Source organism: Camelina sativa, chromosome 10, assembly GCF_030686135.1.
Source record: "Camelina sativa cultivar CO46 ecotype springtype chromosome 10, ASM3068613v1".
Lineage (NCBI taxonomy): Eukaryota > Viridiplantae > Streptophyta > Magnoliopsida > Brassicales > Brassicaceae > Camelina > Camelina sativa.
The window spans coordinates 384924-401018 of record NC_141889.1 but is presented as its reverse complement, the minus strand read 5'-3'; the positions used below and the strand labels follow the sequence as shown (position 1 = coordinate 401018).

Here is a 16095-nt window from a genome sequence, read left to right as displayed (position 1 = left end):
GTGAGAGCTTAGCCACTAATTAATACTAGAACAATGATTAGTTATCAGCGTTACTAGATGAACTTCAAAATCGTACTACTGTCAAGTTGCTATCATTCTCTGCCTCCGTCTATGAAACCGAAGAAACTCAAATGTAATTTGTGGTTAAACATGATTATAATTGGTTTTCTCCATACCCGTTTTTTTGTTGGTTAAAGTTCCCTGGACTCTAAACCAGACCAAACCGACTGGTGTGAAACTAAAACCAAAACAAGTCAATTTGGGCGTATTGAAAGCAAAGGAAAGAGTAGCTATCAATCAATCAAGAAAAGGAGAAGGAGGAGGAGGAGGAGGAGTTAAAAAAAAAGACAAAGGAAACCTAAGCTGCTTATCTATAAAGCCAACACATTATTCTTACCCTTTTGCCCACACTCATACCCCATCAACCAATACATACATACATACATACATTCACCCCCACATGATCAATGTCTTTCTATACATAAACACTACTATATAGTACTGGTCCAAGGGTACAAGTTGAGAGAGAGAGAGAGAGAGAGAAAGAGTTTTTGTTAGAAGAGGCAATTTTGTGATATTCGAGAGAGAAAGAAAGAAAAAAAAAAGTTTCTTCTTCTTATACGAAAAAGAAAGAAAATAGAAAAGATGAAGATTTGGTGTGATGTGTGTGATAAAGAAGAAGCTTCGGTGTTTTGTTGTGCGGATGAAGCAGCTCTTTGTAATGGTTGCGATCGCCATGTTCATTTCGCCAATAAACTCGCCGGAAAACATCTCCGTTTCTCTCTCACTTCTCCTACTTTCAAAGATGCTACTCTTTGTGATATTTGCGGGGTATGAAAACTCTTTTCAAACTTCTCTCTTCTTCTATTTATTTTTTTTGGCCTTTCTCGATAAATTTCTAATATTTTTCTTGGAAATAAAACTTTTAGATATCTGTATATGTTAGTGGAACCGATGCTTTGGATTCCTTGAGTCACTTTTTGCTGTGATTTGTTTTTGGTTGATTCTTTCTCGGAATACTGGAAAATTCCAAGTATCACACAATTTTTGACGACGAAAAAAATTTACTTTACTCATAAACAGAACTTACCAAAAATCTTGATGAATTTTTTGGTCACTAGTCAAAATTAAGTTATTAACCAATTAAACCGAGTTGTTACGATATATAAATACTTTCTTCTTTGGGAAGGAGCCGTCGAGAAAGGAGTAATTTTTTTTTTTGCATTTCTTTTAAATAAAAGCAATTTCTTTTCTTTTATTTTTTCTATTCTGAACAATATCTTTTAAAAAAGTTCGTGGGGGGAAAAGGAGGTCAAATCTAGCAGAAAAATAAAATAATATACAAAAAATTATTTATAATATAGGTGGATACAAAACAAGAGTCTTCTTGATTATCTATTATTAAATGGTATTAAATTTTTTATACATACATATGACAGGAAAGGCGTGCATTATTATTTTGCCAAGAAGACAGAGCAATACTATGCAGAGAATGTGACATTCCGATACATCAAGCTAACGAGCACACTAAGAAACACAATAGATTCCTCCTTACCGGCGTCAAGATCTCTGCCTCCCCGTCAGCCTACCCAAGATCCTCCAATTCCAACTCCCCTGCTGCATTGGGTCGAGCCAAAACCCGACCTAAATCAGTATCGAGTGAGGTCCCGAGCTCAGCCTCCAGTGAGATGTTTATGAGTTCTCCTTCGACGACCACGAGCAATGGCCACTATGGGATAGAGGAAAATTATCATCAAGTGAGCGATTCGGGGTCTGGATCGGGTTGTACGGGTACAGGTAGTATATCGGAGTATTTGATGGAGACATTACCAGGTTGGAGAGTGGAGGATTTGCTTGAACATCCTTCCTGTGTCTCCTATGAGGATAACATTATTACTAATAACAATGAGAACTATAGTGTTTATGATGGTTCTTCACAATACCATCATCAAGGGTTTTGGGAGCAAAAACCCTTTTCTTGAATTTTTTTTTTGTTGAACTATAGTTTTTCTCTTTGAAGTTGGTGTTTGTGATCATGAATTCAAACCAACTTGTTGTCTCCATTTTTACTATTTTTCGTTCTATCTTTATATTAATAAGAAATTGTTTTCTTGTTTGTCAATTTGTCAACATAAATTCGGATTTGGATTTGACAATTGACTCAAAATCTATTGCATGGTCAATATACAAAACACATTAAATTGGTTTTATTTGTGTGGAGAACATTCTTGACCCACAATTGTTTCACGAGCAAACAAATTATTAACACCATTATGATATTAAATCGATTCTGTCGACCAATCTTCTTTTTATTTCAGGTACTTGTTTTTTCTTTCTTCTAATTTGATTTTAGTTATTTGTTGTATTGAAATCAATACTATAACAGATGACGAAGATAACTAAAACTGTGATTCTTTAGAAAATAACTTATCGTAAATGATTTCCAATCATGTAAAACTTAAAAGATGTTTTTAGATTACCAAAAAAAAAAACAGCATGTCATATATATTCTATAAAAAAACTAATACAAATGTATCATCACCTCAATAATGTCACACAACGCCATAGTGTGTATGACACAGGGACTGTACGCACAACATCTACCGATTTAATATGACCCCAAACTTCACCACTGATGCTCTTGTCAAGCAAAATCACAGCACACCAAATTTCCTTGGTTTCATCAAGAGGAGACGAGGCAGGACTGTCCCAAAAGATTACGAGCTTTCCACCGTAAGTACCAATTTCAGTATCATTTATAACGTACGCATCAAGACCAGTCAAACCGTTGACCAATCTCCAGTACTTGTCTCACGACGTTGTTTCATGCCAACAGAATTGTTTATGAACATAAGAGTATGCTACATTCTCTATCACACAACGCTCCATCGATCTTAAGTGATCCTCGACAACTTCCCATTTTTTTTCTTTTAAAAGGTAAACAAACTGCTTCTTCTTGTTCTTGCTCTCCACATTCGTCTTCTTGATCACCACATAAATCTTTCCAGGACTCAGCATGAGCTTTTTATTTAAAGAGAGCCGGACCTGAGGGCCAGGGTCCGGTAATGGTTCCCAAGTTTGAGTCTTTAGGTCGAAAACCTCGCCCCAAAACGTAATTTCTTCTGATCGACAACCGCCCATTACATATATTTTCTCACCGAGGACGCATGTTAGGGCATCCCTACGAGCCGCCATCATCCTTGGGGCATTACTCCACATACCAGTCAGCTCATTATAGACCCGCATGGATGAGGAGCGATGGTCTAGACCGCCGATCTTGTAAAGTTCTGAGCCAACCTTTTTGCATGTTGTATATGGTGGGAAAGGAGTACAGGAAGAGGGCAGTGGTACCAATGAATTGCTAGACTTGTCTTGAATCGTGCAATAATGGTTAAGGGTTTGATCATCAGATTTTGTCCAGAGACTAAACCAGATGACGTAATGATTGGCGGGTGACTGTAGGCCGAGATAAAGACACTCTTCTTGAGTATTATGTAGGCGTCGTACCTGATAGAGGCAGGTTGAGAGGACGAACGAGCGGAAGGTCTTGGAGACAAGAGAGAGCTTTGGGTAGTACGAGTTCGATATGCGAGCCAAGCAGCTCAAAACTATGTCCTCCGGTAACGATAAAAACGAGGGAGGCCGTGGAGGATGGTTTGATGTCTTGTTCGGTGGTTCTATACTGGACTCCTCCATAGCGGCGGTGCAGTTTACTTGTATGTTATTAAATAATACACGCGCAGGTTCTTTATATAGATACAAGTTATAACTTTTTTCTTTTTGTCAATTCAAGCTATAATCTTCAATTTGTTTTCCTTATTTTATGATATAAATGTAAGTCAAATTGCTACATATGTATGTGCTATAATTCTTTTTTTTAAAGGGATAAAATAAAGAAACTTCGTTTTTTTTTTTGTCAATTCAAGTTATACTTATAATATAAATAAGTCAAACTGCTACATACAGTATGTGCTACAATTTTTGATATAAATATTGTTATTTCATCCTTCGTCTCTTCATTGAAAATCGTTCAACGATGTATATATAACTGTATATATACGAGTTATACTTCTATTATTATTTTTTTCTTTCCTTTTTTTTAATGATATAAGCAAATCAAATTGCTGCTACACATGTGCTATAAGTTTATTTTTTTATCCTATATAATTATAGCAATCCGTATAAAAGCGAATAACAGTTATTTCTTTTCATTTCATGTACATTTTTATAAAATATTTTATTTATTTATTTTATGACATAAAACTTTTACGGTTGCGTCTATTGAATGTAGAGTTGTGTCTAATGAATGTAGAGTTCTGTCTTTTATAAACAGTTGTGTCTATTCAAAATTTCAAATGTTTACATCTTTAAAAATTTATATATTTGTTCTTATTTTTAGAAAATTTCAAACTTTCTTTTCAATTTTAAAGGTCTACATCTTTAGAAATCTATATATTTGTTCACCTTTAATTTTTTTTTTAACTCTCTATTCAACACACATTTTTAGATACGATAGAACCCATATATTCAAAATTACAATTATAAATCCAAAAATATTAATTCTTTTAAAATCAAAATAACTAAAATCCCAAATCTAAAATCTATGAGCCAAGCAACAAAAATTTTCTCACAAAATTTGTTTTTTCTTTCTTTCTCTAAACCCGAGCATCAAATTCAAGAAGCCAATCCACAATCGCATCCATATGATCACTTGGATTGACTCCCCAACTCAAAGAATGCTCCTCCATCATAGAACGCGCCTCTTCAAAGTAGCGATGGAGATTTAGACCCTAACCACTTTCCCAATATTCTTCTTCATCTCCATCTTCTATATAATTGAATCTTTTTCCAATATTCCCAACGAGCCCTTCCACGTCCATCTCACCAAATTCGCATTCCTCAGCATTTCTCAGCAAATGTTTGAAAATGGAGTCTGGTGCATAAATGGTGAAAATATTGTTTTTACCATCACGATCCAAGCATAAGATGATATCTGCAGCCACCTTCAGTGGCGGATTCAGAAAATTATTTTGCCTGGGGCAGATATTGTATACAATTAATAATTTAAATTTTAAATAATAAGAAATAATAAATAAAACTAATTTTAAATACTTTTAATATATTTTTAAAATATATAATCCAAGAAGACATCAATTTTTTCTTCTTTTTTTCATATGTCACCAATTTTTTTGGTTTCTAAATATACTCTACTACATATGTCATATAAAAACTACAAAAAAACACATATCTTTTGACAAAAAAAAAATATCTCATATAAAATTATTTATTTAGTCAGTTATAAATTTCAATAAACATGTTATTATCCTTAAAAGTATCATTTGAGTTTCCATTTCTAAAATATCACAAAAATCTAAATTCTATATAAAATTAAAAACAAAGAAGATAATAAAATGTTTACTAAGTTACTCATTTTATTAACATTTTATAATTCAAACGTAATCTTTACAGTTTATAATGATGATTTTTTTTTTGAAAGTTAAAATGGAATTAGAATAAAATAAAAATTTTCAGTACCACCTTGCAGATCTTTCAATCGCTCCAAATTTATTGTTTGTTGTTTTTTTGTTCTTCTTCCTATGTGTTGCTTCCTGTGAAAAAAGACTAGAGCAAGAAATAATATAATTTTCCTATTTCGGTGATGTTTTTTTCTTTTTGTTTCCCAAACAAAGGCCGGAGTCATGTGTATTGTGTAGTGTAGTAGTGGGGTCACCCAAATATATTCAGATATTTTTATATCCAAAACCGACATGATCCGAACCAAACCGATATTTATGTCTATTATTATCCTTGGTGGATCCTAGACTCCTCCTCCTTTACTCGAACCCAATCGGTTCATATTCCAACTCGAACCATGTGCCTAACAAATACAGTAAATCCCCAGGCTATTAGGCCATGTGCATCGGTGAAGGACAATTTTTGGTCCTTCAAATATTTTATTCTTATTTTTGGTCCTTCAATTTTTGGTATGAGTATTGGTTGTCCATGATTCTCTTTGCTTCTTTAAGTGGATCATTCAACTTTCATTATCTTCAGTACACCTTTAGGAGTAGCTCCTGCGTAAAAATATGAGTTAACCAGAAGAAACAAAGAGTTAACCAATACAAAGTCTATGTGAAAGCAAAGAAAAACAAATGCTCACTTTCACCGCCACCAAGACTGTTGACAGCCTCAACAAAAGCCTCGTGAAGCTCTGGAGTCCAACGCATACGAGCCTTGCCTGTTCCGTTATTGCTATTTGAAGATGTTGTGCTAATAGGTCGTAACTCCACGGATGGCGAAGGTTGCTGCTGAACAATCGGATCTTCATCGGTGATCAAGTGGTCAGCCCAATCATGCCAATCACTTCGTTTTTGAATGTCATCAAACGCAGCACCAATGCCACCATCCTCCACATGACTGCTGTTTTGAATCGCCGCGTGGGTTTCAGGAAAATCAAGAAACTCTCCAGGCAGTGAATCATGATGACACCAAGAACTATCGTTGCTCGATGTATGCAAAGCCGCAGCCGCAGACAAAACAGGGGTTTTGGACCGAACTCGTTGGGGTTGGATGCTTTTGCCGGCAAAACAAGTCGGAGAAATAACACAAACATCTCACACGCAGACACGTGTAACGAAGGACGGAGAAAGAAATGTCCCCTATGAAGGAACGTTCCTTCGATATATGTCGAATTTAGATTTAAATTAAATCATTTAATTGCATCGGACAACCCATTCATACGCCGATGCAAATGCTCTTAGTCCCCCCACTATCACTAAGTGAAGAGATAGATAAAGCAATAATTTTCCTTTTAATTGCAGCTCTTTTTATTTTTTTTTCCTCTTTCTTGATTTAATCTTAGGATTTTAACTCCTCAAATTATTTAATCTATGAAATTTTTAGTTTTATAGTAATTTCGGTAAATAATTTTTCTACATTTATGATCTACACTGGTTTCCAAATATCAAATTTTTAAGGGAAACCAAATATTATAGCTCAATTTTGGATTTTTATGTAACAACAACTTCTATGGTAGTATTTACTGCATTTTCTTCGTTGGTCCAAACATTTCAAAATATATTATTTTTCTTCCCGGAAGAACAGTCAAACATTTTGCTCCAAAATTAATTTTTGTCGACGTTATACATTTCAAAAAAAAGAGAATGGTAAAAGAGTTTCCTCCAATATTAATTTTTGTTTGTTTTTTGTAATAGGAAAGTTTGGTATATATTTTCAAAACAATCTTGGTCGTTAAATAAAACTACCGGAGTGTACATATATTTGGCAGAGGAAAAATGAAGACATGTCACGTATATGTTTTAATTTTTCCTTTTTCCCCATTTTAAATGATAATAATATATATAATATAAGCATAGACTGATGATATGACATAAATATTACATACAAAAGAGCCAAAAACTAATTAAAAAATCCCAGCCTGTTCTCTCCTCCAAATATTTATAGCAACAGGCTTCACCACCAGTTCTTGGAGACCTACATAATCATGCACTTGATCAATATTTACACATAGTTTTATGACCAAAATAGCGTTCCACATGGTTGACTCTAATAAATCTAACCAATAATGAATCCAAAAAACTGAACCTTTAAAAGCTTAACAAAACCATAGTGATACTTTGAGTTTCTGATATACAATTGTGATAAACAATCTAAACTCAGTTTTTAGCTTCAATTTGGTTTCTACAGTTTCTAAACCTAAAAAGAAACCCAAAGTGGAATGTAGCATAACAGACGCATCCACTTGCAAAAAAGGTACCTTTGATTGGTTAAGACGGAAATGCAAAGAGCCGATCAGAAATCTTTGTGCGGCAAATTGGACATTCAGAGCAAGCAAGGGAACATGATTTACATACTGTAAAATGAAACAGAGATTAGAAATATTTATAGAAATCATCTTCACTTTTTTTATAAAAGAAGAGAAATGACGTTTCATGGAGATAAAGTTATGACTTACAGCAGAAATGACGGCAAGGGAGTAGAATTGCTGCAGTGGGAGATTCGAAACATACTTTACAAATGTGCGAGTTTGTGTCTCCATTCGCTTGCGATTTCATCTCTTTCTCCTTCATTTCTTGCATTCGTGCCTGTCTCATTATTACAAAAATCATGTTAACTATATTTGAAAGAAAAGACTGTTTCACAGGTAAATGTAGAAAACTCATCTCATTTAATTTACCTTGAGACGAGCAACGAGTGGTTCCTCTTTTGGTGTCTCTTCGGTTTTAGCTACTACTACTACTTCAGGTTGTCTCGGTGCACTCGAGACTTGTCTCTCTTTCAGAACCGCATTGCTTTGACTCTTCTCTAATTCTCTTGCAGGGTCAATGACATTGGGTTCAGGCAATGCACCATTGTCTTTCTTCAACTTGGCAACAAGTACCCACATGTTTGCCAAATCGTTTTCTAAAGCTTCCTCTCTTCTCTTTGCCTCTTCTGCTTTTTTCCTGTATTCGTCTTCTATAAACTCTTTCTCTGCTAGTGCAGACTCAAGAGCCACCTCTCGCTGTTTCCTTACTTGCAACTCCATTTTAAGAGATTCTGGGTCTAGATTCCATGAGTCAAACTCATCTCCACTTGACCTACTTGAAGAAATCCTTCCCTTTCTTCCGGACCTTGCCCCATCATTATACTTGCGATTTACTCCGTTCATGGGATTACGCGTTTGAGCCAAGTCTCTTGCAGCTGTTAATTCTTTTTCGAGTTTTGTGTTTAGTAGTGAGAGTTTTGTTACTTCACTAGCCAGATTTTTCAGCTCAACAGCAGCAGCAGAGGCTAACTCCTTAGCATATGAAGCTTCTTCAGCTAGTTTCTGATTTTGTACTCGTAGCCCACTGTTCTCTTCCACGATTTGCACGTGTTCTAGCTTCAACTCTTCGTTCTCAATTTCCTAAATACAAAACATTAACATTCAAAAGAGATTTGTGTTAGCATAAAGAGAGGATCAGATTTACAAATTACAAAAAATGCCTAAATCTATGTTACATGATATTTATTGATCCGCAGAAGTTATTTACTGGGATCCTTGTAAGAACTGATATTGTATGTTTACCTGCGATTGTATTTTCTTTTTAAGTTCGTCTGCATACTCTCCAGATACCGCTTTATCGGAACAAGATGGTGAGGATTTCTCACTAGATACTGCATTCAAGCGTTGCTCTAGAAGATCCACCTTTTCATGTAGTTCTTTGTTCTCGGTACACTGCATTGTTGGAGAAAGTGTGGTGAGAAGCATTTTTTCGCAGACCAAGACGAGAATGGAGTAGAAAGAAGAGAATTGTGCACGACTTCGATACGAGAAAAAATGCTACCGACCTTTTTCTGTAGTTGTTCTTGAAGAATGCAATTATCAGCTGATTTGATCTGTGACAGAGGTAGAACCAAGTTTAAAAATATGGTAAGCAATCTTCCGATTTTGTTAATGTGTAGAAAACAAAGCGGTACTTTCAATAAAAGAATAACTTCTCACCTCCAGCTCAAAGCTCTTTTCATTGCACTGCGTCATCAGACTCATAACTTTCTGAAAACAACAAGAGAGCATGATATTTTAGCTGACTTTGAAAGGGTCAAACAACATGTTCTCGCAGTGAGTGAGATGTGATACCTGTTGCATCTCAACTAATGATGCGTTGGCAATTGAAGCTTCACCACTCTCAATTATGAGCTGTTCCAAGGCTCTCATTTGTCTTTGCTTTTCGTGAATCTCGCGTTCCAGACTCTGTATCTGCATGAAGTAATTATTACGTGAGTAAGCATATGTTAACTGCGCCACTTCAGTTTGACAGTACTACTATATTACCTGAGTTTGTGAGTTTTCCGGATCATTTACGGACTGATCCACCAAACGTTTTAGTGTGCTCGAACTGAGAGCAATCTCACCAGCCAGCATCTTAACTTGTTCAACCAGAAGGTCGATTTCATCCGGCGTCATGACACCCTACAAAAAGCCACAAGCCCACAACAATCAGATACCATTTTTCTAACAATCAACAGAAACTTTGGGGTAATTTACTCACTTGAGTAAACTCTGCACCCGGCGAGTTTTCGTCATTCAACTTGCTTGACGATCGCCTGTGGTTAAAACCTAAAGAAGCTTCTGATACAAGAGCCAAGGTTGAAGATGGAGATCCCAGATTATCATTTTCCAACATTAGAGAATCGGATTTCTGAAAAGCAAAGACAATATTAGCCATTGCGTTTTGAAATAGCTTCTGAGATTTGGAAGCAACAAGCAGCAGAAAAAGAAAAAAAAAAGGAACAGATGGATTTTCAATTACTTAGTCCAGACACGGGAGGATTTTACCAAACAACAGAAACTTATTTAGGTTAAAACATCAAAACCAGCTATTCCAAAAACGTCTTCTGTTGGGACATCTCCAAATGGATAAAATATCTAACCGAATGACTAAAACCGTTTACCTATTTGAAATAGCAAGAACTCATCAATTAGGTTGGACCACTGGTGTGAGCAGAAAACTTACATCATCTTTACCCTCAGAGAGACTGCGCTGGTGAGTGGGTATATCACCCAAATATCCAGGAATTGAATTCTTGGTAGAGACGAGTATGAGCTTGGTAAGCTTTTGGATTCTGCTCATTAGAGCTGCTTTGGCTTCTTCTTCTTCCTCCAATCTTGATTGCATTTTCACTTGACCTTCTTCTAACTGTTGTGATAAATGGATAGTTAATTAATTCACTGCCTTAGGAACACAGTAAGAATTATTCAGGATAAAGGTCTTGGGAGAGGTCAGAACCTGTTGCTTTAAGCTCATTAACTCTTCATGACTGACACCAACAAGCATACCCCTTCTAAGCTGGTCAAGTTCTAGTTTGAGGGTTGCGATTTCTCTTTGATATTTCTTAATTAATGACTTTTCATCTATAATCTGCTTTTAGAAATGAAAAAATAATAGATAAAGCAGAGGTCCAAGCTTATACACATGAGTAAAGTAAAGTACTTTATTGTAAAACAGGTCAAAACATCACCTGATTGCGTGAAGCATATATTTCTATACTCTTTGCCCTGCTGGCAAACTTCAATGTATTATGAGTTTCCTCACTACTGCTTGACGCAGGAGTGATTGTACATATGAGCTACAAAAGGAAACAAAAAAAACTCAATTAGTTTCGCTGTTGTTATGGTGGACCAGCATCAGCACAATGCTGTCATATAAGCAAAACAAGCATGGTGAACCAGTATAGGGAAATATTGCAACAAATACAGAAGGGTCTTACCGAGACATGCCCATGACCACTTAATGAAGATTGCAGAAGACGAGTTAGCTTAGAGTCACGATATGGAATATGAGTTGCCTTACCCTCACTTAGTTTCCCGATCACCTTCATAAATGAGACCATAAGAAATATATATATATATATATATAAGTAAAACGCCCTACCATCTTAAAGGTTCAAGTGACTAAAGATGCTACCACCGACAAGCAAAAAGTACAATAAGGGCAACAGACTACTTATCAGAAAATTGAAAAATGGAAAGACAGCTCGGATAAAGAAAAGACACCTACAGTTCCAAGAGTTAGAAGACTCTTGTTGATGTATGAACCCTCCTTCCTCCTCAATCCAGTTGTTTCAGTTTTGGAACTCTCAGATCCAGCTAAGTCAATCAAATTCTAAACCAGAAAATATACAGTTAGGTCCCATCTTCAAAACTAAATGATCTTATACAATAACTAAAAGAAAGAATCCCTTACGAGTTGAGAAAAGATAACTCCATCGTATTCATCTCCAGTAGCACTACTTTCAACCATCTGCAAACAGATACAAATTTGACATCAAAACATGGATTGTAAGGACACTTGTAAGAGCAAAAAACATCATGCCGATACACTGAGAAGAGGCTACATATTACACTATTGGGAGCTTGAAAACGTACCAGTGTAAATATAGTGTGGCTTCTGCTGCTCAACAAATTGAAATTATTTGAACCAACATGACGATGTTCTACAATTGAAAACAGCAATGTTAAGTAGAGGCGGAACAGACAGAGTTAATAAAATCAAAACATGTTTCAGGGGTTAAATTTTCTAATAACCTTCCCCAGCTGCAATAAATGATAGTGCATGGCCAGGAGACAATACAACTTCTTCCTTGATACCCTCAACATAAGTGCCCTAGAAAAGAAAAGAAAATTCAATATAAATCAATATCTTTTTTCAAGTGATATCAGTTTCATATGTGATTCTAAGCTAATTCATTCACATTTATTCTGTTCAGAGCACAATGTGTGAGAGAGAGAAATGGAGAAAGCTAAGCATGAAGCAAACCTGGGAATCCTCTCTAACACGTAAATTTTGGCCCGTTGGATCCAGTAAATCATTTATCACCTGATACAAAGATGGTTATCAGATAAACTGCAGACAGCTGGAAACATAGAAGCACACATGTAAACCAAGCAGATCATGAGTAGTCAACCCAATTCTCTATATTGTTAAGCATTTTAGTTCTTAAAGATAAGGCAGAAGAACAAGAAAACATATTTCAATCGAAAACATCTACTTTTCCGGGCTTAGCAAGTATATATACCAAGAAGATCATGAGTAGTCAACCAATTCTCTATATTGTTAAGCATTTTAGTTCTTAAAGATAAGGCAGAAGAACAAGAAAACATATTTCAATCGAAAATATCTACCTTTCCGGGCTTAGCAAGTATATATACCAAGAAGATCATGAGTACTCAACCAATCTTCTATATTGTTAAGCATTTTAGTTCTCAAAGATAAGGCAGAAGAAAAAGAAAACATATCCCAATCCAAAATATCTACTTTTCAGGGTTTAGCAAGTAAATATATCAAGGATAAAACGTTCCACTTACCTCATTGTATATTTCAAGATATGAAACACGGAGCAGGAACTCCCTTCCTGGAGTCTACAATATAAAAACGTAGCCATATAAAAAAGTAGTGATAAGATGAGAAAAGATATGAACCCCGTTAAAGACCACTTACATCCTGGATGATACTGAACACGTCTTTTATTGCTAGCGGTATGATCCCAGGAGATTCTTGATCACCCTATGCATATTGCAAAAAGGAAACAATGGCAAAACAAAAAGAACATCAGACACAGGTTTTACTTGTTTGTAAGGGAACTGAAAAGCCAATCTAAATGAAGACCTTCAAATTCCACTCATACGAGCATTTCCAACTCACATAACCAATTAAGCACCAGCTATAAATTATGGCATGTGGTCTTTGTATGGTATCTTTTGCTACCATGTATATGTTTAGAGTAGCCCAAAATAACAAGCAGATACCATAGGGGAATCAAGTTGAAGAAGAGATCCCAATTCATAGTTCATAGCACATGTGTTTTAAAAAGAAAAACTAGAGAGAAAAGGTGTAAAAAGATTTGATTTTGAAAACCCTTACATGCATTGTATGCGTCTTGCCACTGCTAGTAACACCATAAGCAAAAACGGTTCCTGTAAAATTTCCAACCCTGAGTAAGAAAATATATTGCAAGCAATACTACTCGTACACCAATTAGCCCCTGGAGGATATATTTCTACATAAAAAAACACACAAATTTGGTAAAAGCTGAAATATGCAGCAATGTTCCTTACCGTTAACACCTTCCATAGCTGCCTTGACTACTGGCCTTGCAGCTACATCATAAACGTCTATAGTAGTTGCTTGTGGTCCAAAAACTTTATCTGCCATCAAACAACACACAAATTTGGAAAAAAAACATTCACTCAGACTCAGACACTATATATATATATATATATATAGATATATATATATATATATAATCAAATTAAAAAGAAGCCAAGCAATGGGGAGGTGAAGACAATAATACCGAATGCGTAAGCTGTGAGAGGATTGTACTCGTGCCTGACCAATGTATCGCCATCAGGGTACCAAGCAACTTCATCTCCTCTTTGATACTCTCTATCACTGCAACCCCCCCAACCCAAAGAAAATCACAAGCGTGTGAGTTTTAATAAATTGACACCCAATCAATTGCATCTATAGGAAGAATAGATCTGGGTCGATGGGCGAATCAGATCTAACATATACCTCAATGGTCGAAAACGAACGGTTACGGAGATACTATCCCGCTCAGAGGTAATAGTCTCCTCCATAGGCTCACCGAGAAGCTCCTCAGAGGGGTAAGGTACAGGCGATCCGAATCCAAAGCTCCCGGAGCCGATTAGGCCGGAGTCGGAGAAGGTGCGGCTAGGCGTCATAGATCGGGAGCCGATTCCGGAGGCGGAGTTAAGCAATGAGGAAGCAGAGGTAGAGGAAGAACGAGGAGGTGCGAGACGGTTGTTGTTGCTAAGATGAGAAGAAGAAGTCGAAGAAGAAGCGGGACTTGGAGGTCTACTGCTTCTAGTTCTTGATGACGATGAAGCCATCCACTAACCCTCGAGGAGGGGGGGGGGGGGGGAAGTCAACTCGCTGCTAAACCCGGCGACTAGGTCACAGAATCGGTGGGAATCAAACTAAACAAAACTTCCGAAGATGCAGAGAATGTGTCAGTGGGAGCTCACATGGCTGGAGACATAATAATAAGAAGAATAAATCATTATTATTATTGTAACCTCTCCTCTCTTCTTCTTCTCTTCTTCTTTCGTCTTCCTTTGGCTTGGGCTTTGCTATGAGATGGTAGAGAGAGAGATGGTGAGACCGTAAAGGAGAGAGATTGTTTCGTCTTCTTTAAGCGAAGTTGCTGTAGAGAGAGAGAGAGGGTGAATTCTCAGATTTCTCTCTCCTGTGGGTGAAGAAACGAGGAGGCTGATGAGAGAAAATTCAGATTTTGAATTTTGTTTTTATTTTCTGTGCCTTTCCAAATATACATACGCTATTCTTATATCTCATTTTATTATTAATTGTGGTAGTTGAAAAATTATTTTTTTGGGGAGGAGAGAGGAGGACGACAAAAACAAAAAGAAATAGATTTATTTTTATTTTTAAATGGGTGAGAAGAAAAATATTTAATAAATTAATGAAAAGTAGTTTATACTGTATGCTGACGTGGTATTATTAAAGACCAGACCAGCACCGGTTTAGAAAGGTTTTTTCGAATAATTTTCAAGCTACGAGACGAGCGGGAATTACAATGGCTGACCATATACAGTAATTTCCCCCTTTTACCCTTCTACTTCTTCATAATAATTTACTAAGAAATTAAAGATTTATTTTTATTTCAAACACAAACATACAAATGTGTCACATTAATACTATACAAGCAACCCCAATACAAGTAACGTATCTATAAGGCTTAAAACTCCATTTGGAAATAGTCTCCTGTCCTTATGAGATTTTAAATTATACTATGAACGTTGCTTTTAATGTTCTTTATTATGATGAAGAGACAATTACGTTGCATCTACTAATGACTACTCGATTTCGATTCAGAAAAGCCTTTGATATCAAAGAAAAAATTGCAACGATAAAACCATCAATGTGTGTCAAGGAGTTGCAACTTATCAAAAAATTTTGGTAAAAGATTTTTTTTTGTACCAATTGTGCATTTTTGACAGAAGTTACAAAGAAATACCAGTAACACGGAAAGTTTCCAAAAAAAAAACTTATACAAAATTATTGTATAGTTACCAGCACGTATATATATATATATGTGCTAAAGCTTTATTCGTCCATCGTCATGATATAAAATGTCCCTAGTTGGACATATAATATTGCTTGATTTGGAAGGTGATAAACAATAGTATTAAAGCAAAACGAGGATAAAATACGTTTTAAATACGTTTTGTTTTTTCGGTAGGGTCGTTTTAAATACGTTTTTGTGTGTACCTAAGTCAGATTATACGATTTATGTGATACAAATTGTACAATATACGTTATGTAACAACAATACATTTTTCCTTTTTGAATTATACTATTAACATTGGATGGGACACAATCATACACGGAGATTGATCTGACTTGAGAGTTCCGGTTCTACCTTTACCGCGAGACATTGCATTCTATATTACGTTAACATGTATTTAATTTTTCTTGAAATAACAAAATAGATCAAAATATTATTATTAGATGTTAGAGCTTGAGTCACGCGCATGAGATTAGAGTGGAGACACGCGCGAGAATAATTGGA

The 16095-nt window shown here is 35.8% G+C and overlaps 2 protein-coding genes and 2 pseudogenes across 3 annotated transcripts; 1 reads left to right on the top strand and 3 right to left on the bottom strand.

The window, feature by feature from the left end:
* Positions 1–303: 303 nt before the first annotated feature.
* Positions 304–2122, top strand: LOC104716184 (B-box zinc finger protein 20-like). Its single transcript, XM_010433558.3, has 2 exons — positions 304–831; positions 1440–2122. The coding sequence occupies exons 1-2, from the start codon at positions 646–648 to the stop codon at positions 1980–1982; spliced, it is 729 nt and encodes a 242-aa protein (XP_010431860.1). The 5' UTR covers positions 304–645; the 3' UTR covers positions 1983–2122.
* A 416-nt stretch (positions 2123–2538) lies between these two features.
* On the bottom strand, positions 2539–4748 carry LOC104719916 (F-box/kelch-repeat protein At4g19330-like; annotated as a pseudogene).
* Positions 4749–6030: 1282 nt separating this feature from the next.
* LOC147935694 (protein PHOSPHATE STARVATION RESPONSE 1 pseudogene) lies at positions 6031–7048 on the bottom strand (annotated as a pseudogene).
* Positions 7049–7230: 182 nt separating this feature from the next.
* Positions 7231–14864, bottom strand: LOC104716183 (kinesin-like protein KIN-7D, mitochondrial). Of its 2 annotated transcripts, none has more exons than XM_087468039.1 (26): positions 14582–14864; positions 14058–14492; positions 13837–13934; positions 13601–13690; positions 13407–13459; positions 12984–13049; positions 12851–12904; positions 12303–12362; positions 12071–12149; positions 11912–11979; positions 11730–11786; positions 11544–11648; positions 11254–11358; positions 11005–11112; positions 10773–10904; positions 10500–10682; positions 10035–10184; positions 9818–9955; positions 9623–9742; positions 9488–9538; positions 9334–9381; positions 9071–9220; positions 8198–8908; positions 7976–8105; positions 7778–7873; positions 7231–7494 (listed from the first exon to the last, which is right to left on the bottom strand). In XM_087468039.1, the coding sequence occupies exons 2-25, from the start codon at positions 14393–14395 to the stop codon at positions 7788–7790; spliced, it is 3180 nt and encodes a 1059-aa protein (XP_087324165.1). In that variant the 5' UTR covers positions 14396–14492; positions 14582–14864; the 3' UTR covers positions 7231–7494; positions 7778–7787. The 2 variants fall into 2 exon arrangements, with proteins under 2 accessions (XP_087324165.1, XP_087324166.1); XM_087468040.1 differs by having other exon boundaries at positions 14058–14482; positions 14582–14834.
* Positions 14865–16095: the final 1231 nt, after the last annotated feature.